Genomic DNA, 18,471 nt, shown 5'->3' with positions numbered 1-18,471 from the left:
TCTCCTCATTAGGAGGATGGAGGCTTTGGTTGTGGAGGATTCCCCTACCTCCTCCAAGTTTGAGAACCACTGACGGCCATGGGTGGCATTTCGGGAGTCATCCGAGTTCTCTAACCTATTCTCATGACTCTCCCTGGTCCCCACCCCCTGCCCTTTCCTCTCATTTCCCACTTTGATGTCTAAGTGTTTCCCGGTGTCTTTTCGTCTCCCCCATTCCTCTTACTCCTGTTTTGCCCCTCCCTTACCTGTTTTGGATTTGTACGTCCATTGGCACAAGCGTTGTTATGATGTTCGCACCATTGCCTGTAGTCTGTGCCGTGCACTCACACTGTTTTCTTATGAAAAATTTAATAAAAACTGATTACACCCACTACATCTATGCCCAATTATAGGCTTCAGTAGCCCCCGAGGCAAATATAGTCACTCAGGAGGCCAGAAGAGCACTGAGTATCCCTGCGAAGGAGCACCAGGCAGTGTGAAGAAGCCATCGAGAAGTGAGGAAATGTAGTCTAAGTCATTATTATATTTCCGCACCTCCCCTTGGCCTCCATTTATTATACACTAGGGTCTGGAGAGATGGAACTGGTGAAGTCGAAACCATTTTTTGGGTACCAGAATTTCTTCACTGGTCCAGTAGACTTGTTCAGCATAAATCAGAGTCAATATAGCTTTGTTCTGCCAGCAGTTGGTCTGGTGACATGGGAGCCTGTTAGCCCTAAGGGCTCGTTCACATGGGGCAAGAGGGGCGGAATCCACATCCTAATCCGCCACCTCACAACGGAGGTCTACGTAGACTGAAGCGAACTGCTTTTTTTGAGGCGGATTCCGCGGCTGATTCAGCCACGACGTCCGCCTCGCGACACCACCCTCCGGACTAGGCCCATTCATTTGGGCCTAATCCGGAGCAGAAAGCCGCAACGGAATATGCAACATAAAGAGCTGATGATGCCCTTTCCCCATCTAGTGCCCTTGTCTAAGTCTAACTAGAATATGAAGTCACTCACAGGTTAAAGGCTGGGTCTCCTAAAAAAAAAAACCCAATAAACTCCATCCACATTCCCGAAACCTCAGTACCGAAGTCACTCCTGATGGCACGGTAACACATAAATGGCTAATTAACCTCTGAATGCCCTGAAGGTCTGGGGTGAAACTTCCCATATGCCACAGAGATACTCTATTCCCATTTCTTATCTAAACCTGCCCGGCACACCAACCAACCCATAGTCGTGTTTTGTGGTGCCAGTAACCTTCCATAGTCCGATACATGAATGCAAAAAATGTACGAACAAAAAAAAAAAAATCAGGGTAAAGCTCTTTCTTCTGAAATCTGCATTTTTATAATGGAAAATGTACGCAGCTTAGAAAAATAATAGATGGCTGTTAAGTGAAATCTCATCGTCGCTCAGTCATCCACACGAAGTGAATTACTTTTTCCTTTAACCCTAATTTCATTTCAGCCTTCACTTAATCACAGAAATGATACAAGTCCCGCGAATATAATGCGAGAAACTAATGTCGGTGCGGAAAATGTATTAGAAGAGGTTAGTGGCATCAAATGTAAGAGAATTAGAACAGTTAAAGGGATTCTCCGCTAATATTATCTTATCATGATAGCTCAGGATAGGGATCACTGGTCTGCTGCTTTTCTGATACAAAGTCCCGAATACTCTGGATGGACATAAGGTTGAATGATAAAAGTTTTCCTGCCTTCAGCCACCACTAGAGGGCGCTAACTAGGCACCCTTTAATAAGACTATTATCACTGACCCTAATACACCCTTGTGCAGTCACAGTACTAAATAGAGACATTCAGTAGAGTGAAAGATCGTGTGCAAATCTATGTAAGAATATATACATACTGAAAATATGTGCAAATAAAGATACAGGACGAAGACAATGGCTTGGGCATTTACCAACTGAGGATCCAGAGTTATACACCAGCGGAGAATCCCTTTAAGGGGTGGAATGGTCTGATTACAGATGATGCAATAATGGTAAGCATGTAAGGTTACAATCTCGGCAGCTGGACGCCTAAAAACTCTGCATGTACACAAGAAACTCCTGCCGGGCTGGTCCTGCCGAGATCCAAGACAAGAGACTCCATCACATCTGTGGAACAATCTGTCTTCACAAGCAAAGGTGGAACCTGAACACAACAGGATCTGTCTGCTGACACCGCACCCATGGATGGGCGACGCTGGGCCAATCTGTCTACTGGTTGTAGAGGAAATTCTACAATTAGAAGGATTTCCACATTTATGTTTCTATTTTGGACCAGAATGATTAAATTCAAAGCTATTACTAATAATTGTCATTGTCACCGAGCAGTTTTTGTAACCTCATGGATTGTCTTGTCTTCTATTTTGGTCTTCAGGATTCTCAAGCTTCCCTTGGTTGTTTCCTAGATCATGCAGAAATAGAATATGGTGCCTTATTTGACATATTTTACACTATGTGGACAGGCTTTTGCATATGCATCACTTACCTAAGGTTGGGATGGCACAAGGGGCACTATGGGAAGAAGGCACCAGTGGAGGCAGAGCGATACTCTGGCCAATGTCCTGCTTGGAACCTTGAGTTCTGACATCATGTAGATGATACTGGAATATGACCACCTAACCTACACAATGTGCAGACCAAATACATTACAGAGATGCCCCCTGAAGGCACCGACCTCTTTTTAGCAGGATAAAGCCCCCTACCAAACTGTCAGGGGCCACTTAATCTTTGGGACCCATCGCAACTGTGATCACTTATAGTTATATCAGGGAACATTGCCGAAACAGACCAACATGAAAAAAAAAAGAATCAAGGTAGTGACTAGGCTCCAAATTCCTCAAATCTCAATTCAATTGATCATCTTTGTTGGAATAACACATATGATTGGTCTACATTGCCGAGATGTTGCTGCTTTTGTCAATGTGAAAACGAGCTCTTTGATGCAATGGCAATGCCCTTGTTGCTATTAAGAGTTTATTTGCATATTGACAAAGACATCAATAGTCAAATCCATGGCTGGATTTAGGTGTGCCAAACCTGTATCTATCTGCAGGGCTGGGTTCTGGTGACAGACTCCCTTTTAAGACATAATCCTAAGAAAGCAATGTGCAATATTATGAAGAATTGAGGAAAATCACAAAATTTAGTGCTGCTTTCTGATAGGGTATGCTGCTATGCAAATTACATAAATATGGGGGAAATCTATCCTAAATGTATTCTCAAAAATTCGGCCGATCTGCAGAGAATCTTAAGCCTAGTATAATATTGGGGGCTCGTCCGGGATGGCTTAAATATGAACCTACCTGTTAGCTATGTTTTTCAATGAGTGCAAAGTTGAAAACCCAAATTTTTACTTCAAGAAATATGAATAGAAAATCATCAAATTCTGCATTTTGAATGAGAAAATATTAAAACTCAAATCTTGTTTATGTCTTGGAGAATTTCAGCGCCGGTTATTTATCTCCGCAGACGTTGCTATTTATATTGATTTTTTTTTCATCTTTGGCTAATTGTTGAAAAATCTCTGTGTATAAAATGAGACAGCTCAATAGGAAATGTCAGCAACTCCTTTCATGAATCGTTGCAACCTTCAACCCGGCTGTCATCTCCGAGCAGCTTTTTGGCTGTTTCGGTGAGTGTTTTAATTAGTGGCATTTCAGATGATAACCTGCAATGTCACTGCTGAGGAAACAATGTGAAGTGAATTTACAGCGCGCACCGCCATGTGTGAACGAGCGACACATTCCTGTCACAGGATTTATCTTACCTCCTAATCGTTCTTAGAAGTGTTGAGCGAGCCTCGTTGTGAAAGGTAATAATGACACTCGTAGGTGGAAGGTTTGATGGGTAGTGCAGCTCCGTACATCTGAAAAACAGAGCAATTACCAAATAAGAAGATCCATCAAAATAGAAAAAAAATCTACATTCATAAGTAGTGGCAGCCACATTAATCCAACCGTCCAAAAGATCTCAGACAGAATCCTTCATGTTACTTCATATGCTGCATTCTACAACTTACACAGAAAGGTAAATCTCTGTGTACATACATTACATTACTTATCCTGTACTGATCCTGAGTTACATCCTGTATTATACTCCAGAGCTGCGCTCACTATTCTGCTGGTACAGTCACTGTGTACATACATTACATTACTTATCCTGTACTGATCCTGAGTTACATCCTGTATTATACTCCAGAGCTGCGCTCACTATTCTGCTGGTACAGTCACTGTGTACATACATTACTTATCCTGTACTGATCCTGAGTTACATCCTGTATTATACTCCAGAGCTGCGCTCACTATTCTGCTGGTACAGTCACTGTGTACATACATTACATTACTTATCCTGTACTGATCCTGAGTTACATCCTGTATTATACTCCAGAGCTGCGCTCACTATTCTGCTGGTACAGTCACTGTGTACATACATTACATTACTTATCCTGTACTGATCCTGAGTTACATCCTATATTATACTCCAGAGCTGCGCTCACTATTCTGCTGGTACAGTCACTGTGTACATACATTACATTACTTATCCTGTACTGATCCTGAGTTACATCCTGTATTATACTCCAGAGCTGTGCTCACTATTCTGCTGGTGCAGTCACTGTGTATATACATTACATTACTTATCCTGTACTGATCCTGAGTTACATCCTGTATTATACTCCAGAGCTGCGCTCACTATTTTGCTGGTACAGTCACTGAGTACATACATTACATTACTTATCCTGTACCGATCCTGAGTTACATCCTGTATTATACTCCAGAGCTGCGCTCACTATTCTGCTGGTGCAGTCACTGTGTACATACATTACATTACTTATCCTGTACTGATCCTGAGTTACATCCTGTATTATACTGCAGAGCTGTGCTCACTATTCTGCTGGTGCAGTCACTGTGTACATACATTACATTACTTATCCTGTACTACCTATATCTGTGTGAATAGTGACATAGTTGCAGTTGCTTTTTTCTGTAATTTTTGCTCTTAGCACAGAAAATCTAGTCCTATAAAAATGTTGAATTGTGACATTTCAGATAAAGACGGCTCCGAGTCCCCAAAGTGTCATCACTTATGATAATAAGACATTACTCAGGGCCAAACGAAGAGAAAAATTAAAGGTTGAAATTAATTAAGTCTATGGGTCTAATATAATAAAAAACAAACCCCACAGGGGGCAGCACTAGAGAAGGTGAACATTTAAAGGGCACGTCCAGTCACAGCTGTTATTAGTGTCCGGGGTACTAGAATTATACATGAGCCTAAGGTTGTGCAGATATGGAGAAACACGGCTTCTTTCTTCTAGCTGTCCATATCTGGTGCCTGGTAGAAATGAGCTGCAGTACCACACATAGCCTGTGGCCAAAGGTGGCGCTGTTTATGGCAGAAAACAACAATGATTTTCTAGAGAAACATTTTCTGAATGCAGCCCTTAGGAGGATCTACTGATCGCCCCAGGACCTGGGGGGGACGTTCTTTCTTCTGGTTTATATGGGGGATCTACAGCAGATTAACCCCTTGGATGCCTTGATCAATAGCGATCACTTCATCCAGGGGATCAGGGGGCAAGATCACTCACCCTGTCAAACCTTGAAAGAAGTTCAAAGGGGTTGCCATGTGAGTCAGGAGGCTGAGCAACGGCCACCTGACTACATGTGATGTGCTACAATACTATGTATCACAGTCGATTGCACTAGAGGTCAGAGATGCGGGTTCAAGTCCTCTTGTGGGACAGGTAAGATGTAGCCTAAAAAAAATTCTAAATAAAATAAAAAAAATAATAAAAAGTTATAAAAAAAAAAAAGTGCATTAAAGTTAAAACTACCCTGCGTCCTTAAGGGGTTAACACAAAAAAAATGAGTACAATAGAATAAATTTCGTATCTCTGTAATCATCGCGACCCGCAGAATACAGGTGAAAATCCAAAAGAAAATGGGGTAAAAGTCATGTCCACCCCATTCAGAATTTTCTTCCAGCTTCCTGGGTACATTGCGCAGAATATTAAATGGTACCATCAAGAAATCTGATTCGTCCCGCAAAAAATAAGCCCCTGTGAACAGAAAAATAAAAAAATTACGTTTTTTGGAAGACAGGGAGAGAAAAAAGGAAAAAATTGCTTTTAAAGTAACAAAAAATTGAGGGGTGTGATTAGTTTTTCTGCAAAATTTTTATATTTGCAAAGTTTTGGGTTTTCTGAATAATTGTAGTGGATTTGTTGCGGTTTCTTTATTCGCTGTCTGAATGAAGCCTCTCGGCATACTGTATAGCACACGGGGCGCACTTACTTTTGCACCTGACTGTATTACCATATAATACGGTAAACAAGACAGAAGCCAAGACTCGGCGTCGCTCCTCGGCTAACAATGATTGACACATTCAATAGCAGGCGGTGGCAGAGTCGTCCGGGCCTGGCGGGCAGGTGATGAAATGTATTTGCACCCTCTTCAGCCGCTGCGATACCAGCGCTCCCTCGAGGCCTGTACGTAGAGACGAGACGCAAAACCCTAATGACAACTGAACGCTTGTACGACAATTTCCGCAGATTCGCAGGGTTGATGGCGTCCGCCGCGGAGGATCCCATCTCTTGTACGAACCATCAAAGTTCTTTCAGCCCTTTGTAGTTTCGTCACATCAAAGGCGGCGAAACTAATCTGACTGTACAAAGCCAAATTCTGCAAATGTCTGATTCTCGCCGTAACGTCCGTGACTTTTAAGAAACCGCAGATTATTAATGAGGGATCCGCCGCCGTAATGGATTCAGATGATATTACCGGTAAATGTCAGCGGCATTAAGACCGGCGTCTGGAGAAATTTCATCATTTTCCCCGGTTATTACGAAGGAATTATGTAAACAGATTAATTACAGGATCGGCGCCGTCCGAAATCAGACGGGGAATGGAAAAATAGACCAAAGGCTAATACTTTATAGAGCAGGAAAGCTATAGGGAGTGTCCGGCGCGAAGGGCGGATTACTGTGCAACATGTACAACACCGCCCAAAAAGTGCCAAACACAACCCAAATACACCGGGCACACAGTATGTGATATATCGCCCAGGGTTATACAGGGCACATATACAACCTGTGTCTATATAGTATCCACATAGAAATGTATGGCGCCCCTATAGCAGTTATATCGTACCGTACTGTACCCACATAGTAATACCATATATCCTGTATACACTGCCATACTGTGCTACACCCTGAAGCCTGGGGTCATAGAACAAGTTACACCCACTGAGATACAATGACACGTGCGGTGTCTCTGCAGCAGCTGAGGTGTGTATTGTGAGGTTCTGCAGCAGCTGAGGTGTGTATAATGAGGTTCTGCAGCAGTTGAGGTGTGTATTATGAGGTTCTGCAGCAGCTGAGGTGTGTATTATGAGGTTCTGCAGCAGCTGAGATGTGTATTATGAGGTTCTGCAGTAGCTGAGGTGAGTATTATGAGGTTCTGCAGCAGCTGAGATGTGTATTATGAGGTTCTGCAGTAGCTGAGGTGTGTATTATGAGGTTCTGCAGTAGCTGAGGTGTGTATTATGAGGTTCTGCAGCAGCTGAGGTGTGTATTATGAGGTTCTGCAGCAGCTGAGGTGTGTATTATGAGGTTCTGCAGCAGCTGAGGTGTGTATTATGGGGTTCTGCAGCAGCTGAGGTGTGTATTATGAGGTTCTGCAGCAGCTGAGGTGAGTATTATGAGGTTCTGTAGCAGCTGAGGTGTGTATTATGAGGTTCTGTAGCAGCTGAGGTGTGTATTATGAGGTTCTGCAGCAGCTGAGGTGTGTATTATGAGGTTCTGTAGCAGCTGAGGTGTATTATGAGGTTCTGCAGCAGCTGAGGTGTGTATTATGAGGTTCTGCAGCAGCTGAGGTGTGTATTATGAGGTTCTGTAGCAGCTGAGGTGTGTATTATGAGGTTCTGCAGCAGCTGAGGTGTGTATTATGAGGTGCTGCAGCAGCTGAGGTGTGTATTATGAGGTTCTGCAGCAGCTGAGGTGTGCATTATGAGGTTCTGCAGCAGTTGAGGTGTGTATTATGAGGTTCTGCAGCAGCTGAGGTGTGCATTATGAGGTTCTGCAGCAGCTGAGGTGTGTATTATGAGGTTCTGCAGCAGCTGAGGTGTGTATTATGAGGTTCTGCAGCAGCTGAGGTGTGTATTATGAGGTTCTGCAGCAGCTTTCGTGTATTATGAGGTTCTGCAGCAGCTGAGGAGTGTGTTAGGAGGTTCTGCAGCAGCTGAGGAGTGTGTTAGGAGGTTCTGCAGCAGCTGAGGAGTGTGTTAGGAGGTTCTGCAGCAGCTGAGGAGTGTGTTAGGAGGTTCTGCAGCAGCTGAGGTGTGTATTATGAGGTTCTGCAGCAGCTTAGGTGTGTATATTATCACCCCCAGTGTCTGTGATCGCAGTGAATTCTCCGTGTTGTGCATTTCCTCTTCGGATACATTACGCGACGTCGCCATCATCCGTTACACGGCAGCCGCTGGACACTTCACCACTGAGCGCTATGATGTCATGTCTCATAATCCCTGGCGGGGCGGCTCCACCTGAACATGAGTAATGACCGACATCCCATGTTTTTCTTATCATTTGGCAGCTTTTTCCGTCCTCGCCACCGCCGCCGTCCATTACCCTTACTTTATGGGCTTTCCGGGTAATGAAGATGAAGAGGATCTTGGCAGAGTTTTTGAAAAAGTTCCGTTTCCAGATCCCGTATATTTAGTACAGTGGGAGACGCTGAAACGCGGCCAACGATGACAGCACCACGGCTGGTTAATGTGTCGGCGGTGATATTTAAGAGGATGACATCACTATGGGACGGTATATTAATAGATTTATTACCGGTCATTACTTCTCCGCACCAGGCCAGCGTTATTACTGATGTGACATCCTTAAAGGGACACGAACCGGATAATAGCGCCGGTGACTTATATGGGTGCGTTACTGAGAACCTGAAACGGATGAAAACTGGGAGCAACAGAATGCAGAAACCTAAGCCTTGGCCATCCCAGTGTCTTCCCAATATTGACCCTTGGCCATCTTAACCTTTGCAAACCACTGGCAATTTTTTTGACATGCGCCAATCAGTAAGTCCCAGCATGGGAGGGCAAGGTCACCGGGACTGTACACTGGAGGCCTAGGGGAGTATGACTCTTTGATTCTGTTATACGCACCCATGCCGCCACTGAGTTTCAAAAAAAATTCTTTGACAGCCCCTTTAAGGTTTAAAGGTGTTGTCCAGGGTTCAAAAACATGGCTGCTTTCTTTCATAAACAGCTCCATACCTGTCCACAAATGGAGCTAAGCTGCAATACCAGACACAACCTATGGATACAGGGGGCGCTGTTTTGGGAAGAAAGAAGTTTTTCGAAATTGGATGAGTCTTTAACCATGTGACATGTATCTTCTGGGCCCCAAAGCAAAAATGGTAAGTGGGGCCCCTGTACTATGTGCAATTTATAATACTGGTACCTGCTTACGTGGCACAGGGGCCTTTCTAGCGCCGTTACCTCTGCACCCCTAACCTAGTGTTAAAAAGGTTGCAACGTCAGGTTCCATGCTCTTCGTGAGTGAGTTGCAAAAGTCTACACACCCTACATGTTCTCTGCCCTGCTGATGACCACTCTCTCACTGAGCTGTACGCATTCTATAGACATAAGAGGTACACCATTCGGCCAGCAGGTGGCGCTGGCTCGGGTCTCCTTGTACACAGGTATTAGCGCAGCACAGGGACCTATTGTCTGCAAATTGGCAAAGCAAACAAAAAAATCATTTAGAGGACGCGACAGATACACTGGAAGCCATGGCTGAGGGGAGCGGCGAACAACGGATCTATTACAGCCCGAAACACAGGATGAGAAGGTTCAGAAGCAAAATGTCAAAAAGGAGAAAGAAAAACACAGGACATAACTGGGCAAAAATACTTAGTTTTATGTATGACTGGAAGTAAAGAAGAACATTTCTATCAAATAACAGAAAGATGGTCAAGTTATGGCACTGTCCAAAAGTATAGGGTCAGGAAACTTGTGCACGAGTGGGGGCTGAACTATAAGGGAATAGGGGTGACAACTATATATGTAGAGAATGTCAGACAGTGCTTGTTCATTGCAGCGGGGGCGTAACTAGGAATGGCGGGGCTTCGTGGCGAACATTTGACATGCCCCCCCCCAACTGACGCCGAAGACCCCGACCAACCCCCCCCCCCCCCCCCACACACACACACACATTCCTGCGCGCACTATTATGCCCCATAGTGGCCCCTGCACACAGTATTATGCCCCATAGTGGCCCCTGCACACAGTATTATGCCCCATAGTGGCCCCTGCACACAGTATTATGTCCCATAGTGGCCCCTGCACACAGTATTATCCCCCATAGTGGCCCCTGCACACAGTATTATCCCCCATAGTGGCCCCTGCACACAGTATTATGCCCCATAGTGGCTCCTGCACACAGTATTATCCCCCATAGTGGCCCCTGCACACAGTATTATGCCCCATAGTGACCCCTGCACACAGTATTATACCCCATAGTGGCCCCTGCACACAGTATTATGCCCCATAGTGGCCCCTGCACACAGTATTATGCCCCATAGTGGCCCCTGCACACAGTATTATGCCCCATAGTGGCCCCTGCACACAGTATTATCCCCCATAGTGGCCCCTGCACACAGTATTATGTCCCATAGTGGCCCCTGCACACAGTATTATCCCCCATAGTGGCCCCTACACACAGTATTATGTCCCATAGTGGCCCCTGCACACAGTATTATGTCCCATAGTGGCCCCTGCACACAGTATTATGCCCCATAGTGGCCCCTGCACACAGTATTATGCCCCATAGTGGCTCCTGCACACAGTATTATGCCCCATAGTGGCCCCTGCACACAGTATTATGCCCCATAGTGGCCCCTGCACACAGTATTATGTCCCATAGTGGCCCCTGCACACAGTATTATCCCCCATAGTGGCCCCTGCACACAGTATTATCCCCCATAGTGGCCCCTGCACACAGTATTATGCCCCATAGTGGCTCCTGCACACAGTATTATCCCCCATAGTGGCCCCTGCACACAGTATTATGCCCCATAGTGACCCCTGCACACAGTATTATACCCCATAGTGGCCCCTGCACACAGTATTATACCCCATAGTGGCCCCTGCACACAGTATTATGCCCCATAGTGGCCCCTGCACACAGTATTATACCCCATAGTGGCCCCTGCACACAGTATTATGCCCCATAGTGGCCCCTGCACACAGTATTATCCCCCATAGTGGCCCCTGCACACAGTATTATGTCCCATAGTGGCCCCTGCACACAGTATTATCCCCCATAGTGGCCCCTACACACAGTATTATGTCCCATAGTGGCCCCTGCACACAGTATTATGTCCCATAGTGGCCCCTGCACACAGTATTATGCCCCATAGTGGCCCCTGCACACAGTATTATGCCCCATAGTGGCTCCTGCACACAGTTATATCCCCCATAGTGGCCCCTGCACACAGTATTATCCCCCATAGTGGCCCCTGCACACAGTATTATCCCCCATAGTGGCCCCTGCACACAGTATTATGCCCCATAGTGGCCCCTGCACACAGTATTATACCCCATAGTGGCCCCTGCACACAGTATTATACCCCATAGTGGCCCCTGCACACAGTATTATGCCCCATAGTGGCCCCTGCACACAGTATTATGCCCCATAGTGGCCCCTGCACACAGTATTATGCCCCATAGTGGCCCCTGCACACAGTATTATGCCCCATAGTGGCCCCTGCACACAGTATTATGCCCCATAGTGGCTCCTGCACACAGTTATATCCCCCATAGTGGCCCCATCACTTTTCAGACCCCAGAGTATAATAATCAGAGACTTGAGAGGGGGATACAAACATAAGCACTGTTACTTACCTATCCCTGCACTCCCCGCTGTCGGCTATTTTCAATGACGTCAGGGACATCATGTGACCGGGGGCCTGCGTCACGATGCATAAGGACGCACACAAGTAGGCCCCGAAGCCTTTGCGGAGCGTGGAGAGGTAAGTAACAGTGTTTGTTATGTTCCTCTTACCTCTCCCGGGCCTCCGATCATTGTACTCGGGGGTCTGAAAATGATGAAGTTTGCGGGACCTGCAGTGTCACTTACCGATCCCGGCCCCTGCCAGGATCGGTAAGTAAGTAGGGCTCGTTAAAGACCTATTAAAAAAAACAAAAAACGCAGCGGTAGCGGCTATCGCCAGGCCCCCTAATGTCCCGGGCCCTGTGGGAGCTGCCTCCCCGGTAGTTACACCACTGTATTGTGGGTGTCCCAGGTTTGAACCAAGTTCACACCTGACAACAGTATAGAGAAGGCAGACACTCTACTGTTTTAGCCGCTGCCTCCATTCACTTCAATGGGAGGTTTTTCTCTTACTAAACTTCAATAGATCATGGGAAGAATATGCAGCTGACTTCCTAATTACATCATGGAAGACAGATTTGCATATTCTTCCCATGGTCCTTTGCGAAGTGGAGTGCTAAAGGCTTAATAAGTCTCCACACACCTATATGGTGGTCTCTCCCTAAGGAGTGACAATATCCCCTTAAACTTCAATAGTAACCATGCAAGGTTGAAGTTTGGTAGGAGAACAAACCTCACATTAAGGACTAGAACTCAGATCACATCTAATGAACAAAATACACAAAATAAAACTTAGATGCAGGGCTTTTTTTTTTTTTTTTGACCGAACTCAGACAGCAATCCGTTCTTAGGCTTTTAGAAAGGAACCCATTGATCTCTATCGGAGCCGTGCGTCCATCTAGAAATCACATATGAGAATACACTCATTTACTCTCATGTGATAGCCTTTAAAGGGATTCTGCCATTAAAATCAAATTTTTTCTCAATCACACGTAGGAATAGCCTTAAGAAAGGCTATTCCTCTCCTACCTTTAGATGTCTTCTCTGCGCCGGCGTTCGGTAGAAATCTCGGTTTTTGTCTGTATGCAAATTAGTTCTCGCACAGCTCTGGGGGCGGACCCCAGTGCTCAAACAGCACTGGGGGTGTCCCCAATGCTGCGAGAGAACTCTCCAGCGCCACCATTATCTTCTTCAGTCTCTCTGCGCGTCTTCTTCCGGATCTGGGTTCAAACTTCTATCCATCGGGACTGAAGCAGAGTCGACTGCACATGTGTGCGGCCATTTTTTTGTGACCACTTACCACAGCTTACTGTGTAAGCAGCCACAAGAAAATGGCCGCTTACACCAGGTGGGCATGCATAGTTGTCTCTGCCCGAGGCATGACGGCAGAGCCGACTGCGCTTGCGTAGAAGTTTGAACCCAGCTCCGGAAGAAGACGCGCAGAGAGGCCGTTCCTGAAGAAGAAGGAGGTGGCGCTGGAGAGTTCTCTTGCAGCATTAGGGACGCCCCAGTGCTGTTTGATCGCTAGGCACCGCCCCCAGTGCTGCGAGAGAACTCATTTGCATACAGACGAAAACCAGGATTTCTACTGAACGGCGGCGCGGAGAAGACATCTAAAGGTAGGAGAAGAATAACCTTTCTTAAGGCTATTCCTACGTGTGATTGAGAAAAAATGTAATTTTAATGATAGGATCCCTTTAAACAACGTGTCCGTATCGTGGTCGTTTATCGCTGCCATGTGAATAAGGTCTTATGTTACTTTTGAACAATGACACTTGAAAGACATAATCCAATCTGTTAGTGGTTGCATCCAGTAGTACTGGCCCGGACGCGGGGTCTGCGGTGCGGCATTGCTGGTGATTAGCGGATGATATTAATCTAGGTCACGGCGTGCTCGCCGCTCCACAATACACGAGATGTAACTTGTATAATAAAATGCTGTTTCAGTGATTTTCATTTTTTTTTCCTCTCGGTTAATGGCACATTTTAAATTCCGGAGTAATTTCTCATGGGACGGGGGACGCGCCGCTGACTGAAGTGTTTACATGGAAATTGGCTTCTCCCCGAGCATTCAATTTGCAGGTCACATATTAGAAAAGTGATTGTTTTAATTGGCGCAAAATTTATTAATTAGACCGATCAGGAAAATAGTCAAACGTGAGAATAATAAAAATCTGTAAAAATGTCCGATATAACCTCTAAAAGTGCTCAACAAGGGGGTAAGAAGTAGGCGAGGGGGCGATAGCAAGACAGGAAAAGAGAAACCAATCCACCAAATCCACCTACAGCAGCAAATCTACAGCACGAAGGGATTAGGATAATACACACAGTGATGTCACAGTACAGAGATAATACACACAGTGATGTCACAGTACAGAGATAATACACACAGTGATGTCACAGTACAGAGATAATACACACAGTGATGTCACAGTATAGAGGTAATACACACAGTGATGTCACAGTACAGGGATAATACACACAGTGATGTCACAGTACAGGATAATACACACAGTGATGTCACAGTACAGAGATAATACACACAGTGATGTCACAGTACAGAGATAATACACAGTGATGTCACAGTACAGAGGTAATACACACAGTGATGTCACAGTACAGAGATAATACAGACAGTGATGTCACAGTACAGGATAATACACACAGTGATGTCACAGTACAGGGATAATACACACAGTGATGTCATAGTACAGAGATAATACACACAGTGATGTCACAGTACAGGGATAATACACACAGTGATGTCACAGTACAGGGATAATACACACAGTGATGTCACAGTACAGAGATAATACACACAGTGATGTCACAGTACAGAGATAATACACACAGTGATGTCACAGTACAGGGATAATACACACAGTGATGTCACAGTACAGGATAATACACACAGTGATGTCACAGTACAGAGATAATACACACAGTGATGTCACAGTACAGGGATAATACACACAGCGATGTCAGTACAGGGATAATACACACAGCGATGTCAGTACAGGGATAATACACACAGCGATGTCACAGTACAGGGATAATACACACAGTGATGTCACAGTACAGGGATAATACACACAGTGATGTCACAGTACAGGGATAATACACACAGTGATGTCACAGTACAGGGATAATACACAGTGATGTCACAGTACAGGGATAATACACAGTGATGTCACAGTACAGGATAATACACACAGTGATGTCACAGTACAGGATAATACACACAGTGATGTCACAGTACAGGGATAATACACACAGTGATGTCACAGTACAGGGATAATACAGACAGTGATGTCACAGTACAGGATAATACACACAGTGATGTCACAGTACAGGGATAATACACACAGTGATGTCACAGTACAGAGATAATACACACAGTGATGTCACAGTACAGGGATAATACACACAGTGATGTCACAGTACAGGGATAATACACACAGTGATGTCACAGTACAGAGATAATACACACAGTGATGTCACAGTACAGAGATAATACACACAGTGATGTCACAGTACAGGGATAATACACACAGTGATGTCACAGTACAGGATAATACACACAGTGATGTCACAGTACAGAGATAATACACACAGTGATGTCACAGTACAGGGATAATACACACAGCGATGTCAGTACAGGGATAATACACACAGCGATGTCAGTACAGGGATAATACACACAGCGATGTCACAGTACAGGGATAATACACACAGTGATGTCACAGTACAGGGATAATACACACAGTGATGTCACAGTACAGGGATAATACACACAGTGATGTCACAGTACAGGGATAATACACACAGTGATGTCACAGTACAGGGATAATACACAGTGATGTCACAGTACAGGGATAATACACAGTGATGTCACAGTACAGGATAATACACACAGTGATGTCACAGTACAGGATAATACACACAGTGATGTCACAGTACAGGGATAATACACACAGTGATGTCACAGTACAGGGATAATACACACAGTGATGTCACAGTACAGGGATAATACACAGTGATGTCACAGTACAGGATAATACACACAGTGATGTCACAGTACAGGGATAATACACACAGTGATGTCACAGTACAGAGATAATACACACAGTGATGTCGCAGTACAGAGATAATACACACAGTGATGTCACAGTACAGGGATAATACACACAGTGATGTCACAGTACAGAGATAATACACACAGTGATGTCACAGTACAGGGATAATACACACAGTGATGTCACAGTACAGAGATAATACACACAGTGATGTCACAGTACAGGATAATACACACAGTGATGTCACAGTACAGAGATAATACACACAGTGATGTCACAGTACAGGGATAATACACACAGTGATGTCACAGTACAGGGATAATACACACAGTGATGTCACAGTACACAGATAATACACACAGTGATGTCACAGTACAGAGATAATACACACAGTGATGTCACAGTACAGGATAATACACACAGTGATGTCACAGTACAGGGATAATACACACAGTGATGTCACAGTACAGAGATAATACACACAGTGATGTCGCAGTACAGAGATAATACACACAGTGATGTCACAGTACACAGATAATACACACAGTGATGTCACAGTACAGAGATAATACACACAGTGATGTCACAGTACAGGGATAATACACACAGTGATGTCACAGTACAGGGATAATACACAGTGATGTCACAGTACAGAGATAATATACACAGTGATGTCACAGTACAGAGATAATACACACAGTGATGTCACAGTACAGGGATAATACACACAGTGATGTCACAGTACAGGATAATACACACAGTGATGTCACAGTGCAGAGATAATACACACAGTGATGTCACAGTAGAGATAATACACACAGTGATGTCACAGTACAGGATAATACACACAGTGATGTCACAGTACAGAGATAATACACACAGTGATGTCACAGTACAGAGATAATACACACAGTGATGTCACAGTACAGGGATAATACACACAGTGATGTCACAGTACAGGATAATACACACAGTGATGTCACAGTACAGGATAATACACATAGTGATGTCACAGTACAGGATAATACACACAGCATACCTCCCAACTGTCCCGATTTCCGCGGGACATTCACGATTCCGGTGACATGTCCCGCGGTCCCGGTTGGAGGGAGGTATGTCCCAATTTCAACTCAGATCTGCATCCAGAGGATGCAGATCTGAGTTGAACACATACGCGGCTGAAGTGAGGAGCTGACACAGGTCAGCTTCTCGCTTCGCCGCTGCCGCCGGCTACTGGCTTGTAGACACGATGTGATGATATCACATCGCGTCTACAACTGTGCGCCAGTGAGAGAGAGAGAGAGGCGCGCCGAGTGCAGCAGGGGAACGAGGAGAAGGTAAGTTTAATGCGGAGGTGGAACGTGAAACGGGGCAGATGAAGGAGAGGACGGCATGACACTGGGGGCAGAGATGTGGGGACATGAATCTGGGGACAGAGATGTGGGGACATGAATCTGGGGGCAGAGATGGAGAGGACATGAATCTGGGGGCAGAGATGTAGTGGACATGAATCTGGAGGCAGAGATGTGGGGACATGAATCTGGGGACAGAGATGGGGGGACATGAATCTGGGGGCAGAGATGGAGAGGACATGAATCTGGGGGCAGATATGAGGGGACATGATTCTGGGGTAGAGATGGAGGGGACATGAATCTGGGGGCAGAGATGGAGGGGACATGAATCTGGGGTCAGAGATGGAGGGACATGAATCTGGGGGCAGAGATGGAGAGGACATGAATCTGGGGGCAGAGATGGAGAGGACATGAATCTGGGGGTAGAGATGGAGAGGACATGAATCTGGGGGCAGAGATGGAGAGGACATGAATCTGGAGCAGAGATGAGGGGACATGATTCTGGGGGCAGAGGTGTGGGGACATGAATCTGGGGGCAGAGATGGAGGGACATGAATCTGGGGGCAGACATGGGGGGACATGAATCTGGGGGCAGAGATGGAGGGGACATGAATCTGGGGGCAGAGATGGGGGACATGAATCTGGAGGCAGAGATGGGGGACATGAATCTGGGGGCAAAGATGGAGGAGACATGAATCTGGGGGCAGAGATGGGGGGACATGAATCTGGGGGCAGAGATGGGGGGAGACATCAATCTGGGGGCAGAGATGTTGGGGCATGAATCTGGGGACAGAGATGGGGGGACATGAATCTGGGGGCAGAGATGGGGGGGCACATGAATCTGGGGGCAGAGATGGAGGGGACATGAATCTGGGGGCAGAGATGGGGGGACATGAATCTGGGGGCAGAGATGGGGGGACATGAATCTGGGGGCAGAGATGGAGGGGACAGGAATCTGGGGGCAGAGATGGAGGGGACAGGAATCTGGGGGCAGAGATGGTGGACATGAAACTGGGGGCAGAGATGGGGGAACATCAATCTGGGGGCAGAGATGTTGGGGCATGAATCTGGGGACAGAGATGGGGGGACATGAATCTGGGGGCAGAGATGGGGGGGCACATGAATCTGGGGGCAAAGATGGAGG

The 18,471-nt window shown here is 45.7% G+C and overlaps 1 protein-coding gene across 1 annotated transcript in view; it reads right to left on the bottom strand.

Moving 5' to 3' along the window:
• The window catches only part of GALNT14 (polypeptide N-acetylgalactosaminyltransferase 14), a 303,711-nt gene that overhangs the window by 76,609 nt on the left and 208,631 nt on the right, over positions 1-18,471 (bottom strand). Inside the window, exon 3 of the mRNA XM_075267232.1 lies at positions 3,767-3,865. Coding sequence (XP_075123333.1) covers positions 3,767-3,865 — 99 coding nt within the window. The remainder of the gene's footprint in view (positions 1-3,766; positions 3,866-18,471) is intronic.

The sequence above is a fragment of the Leptodactylus fuscus genome, chromosome 3 (genome assembly GCF_031893055.1).
Source record: "Leptodactylus fuscus isolate aLepFus1 chromosome 3, aLepFus1.hap2, whole genome shotgun sequence".
NCBI classification, from domain to species: Eukaryota; Metazoa; Chordata; class Amphibia; order Anura; family Leptodactylidae; genus Leptodactylus; species Leptodactylus fuscus.
The sequence above is the reverse complement of the archived record's forward strand: the minus strand, read 5'-3'. Positions and strand labels throughout refer to the sequence as shown.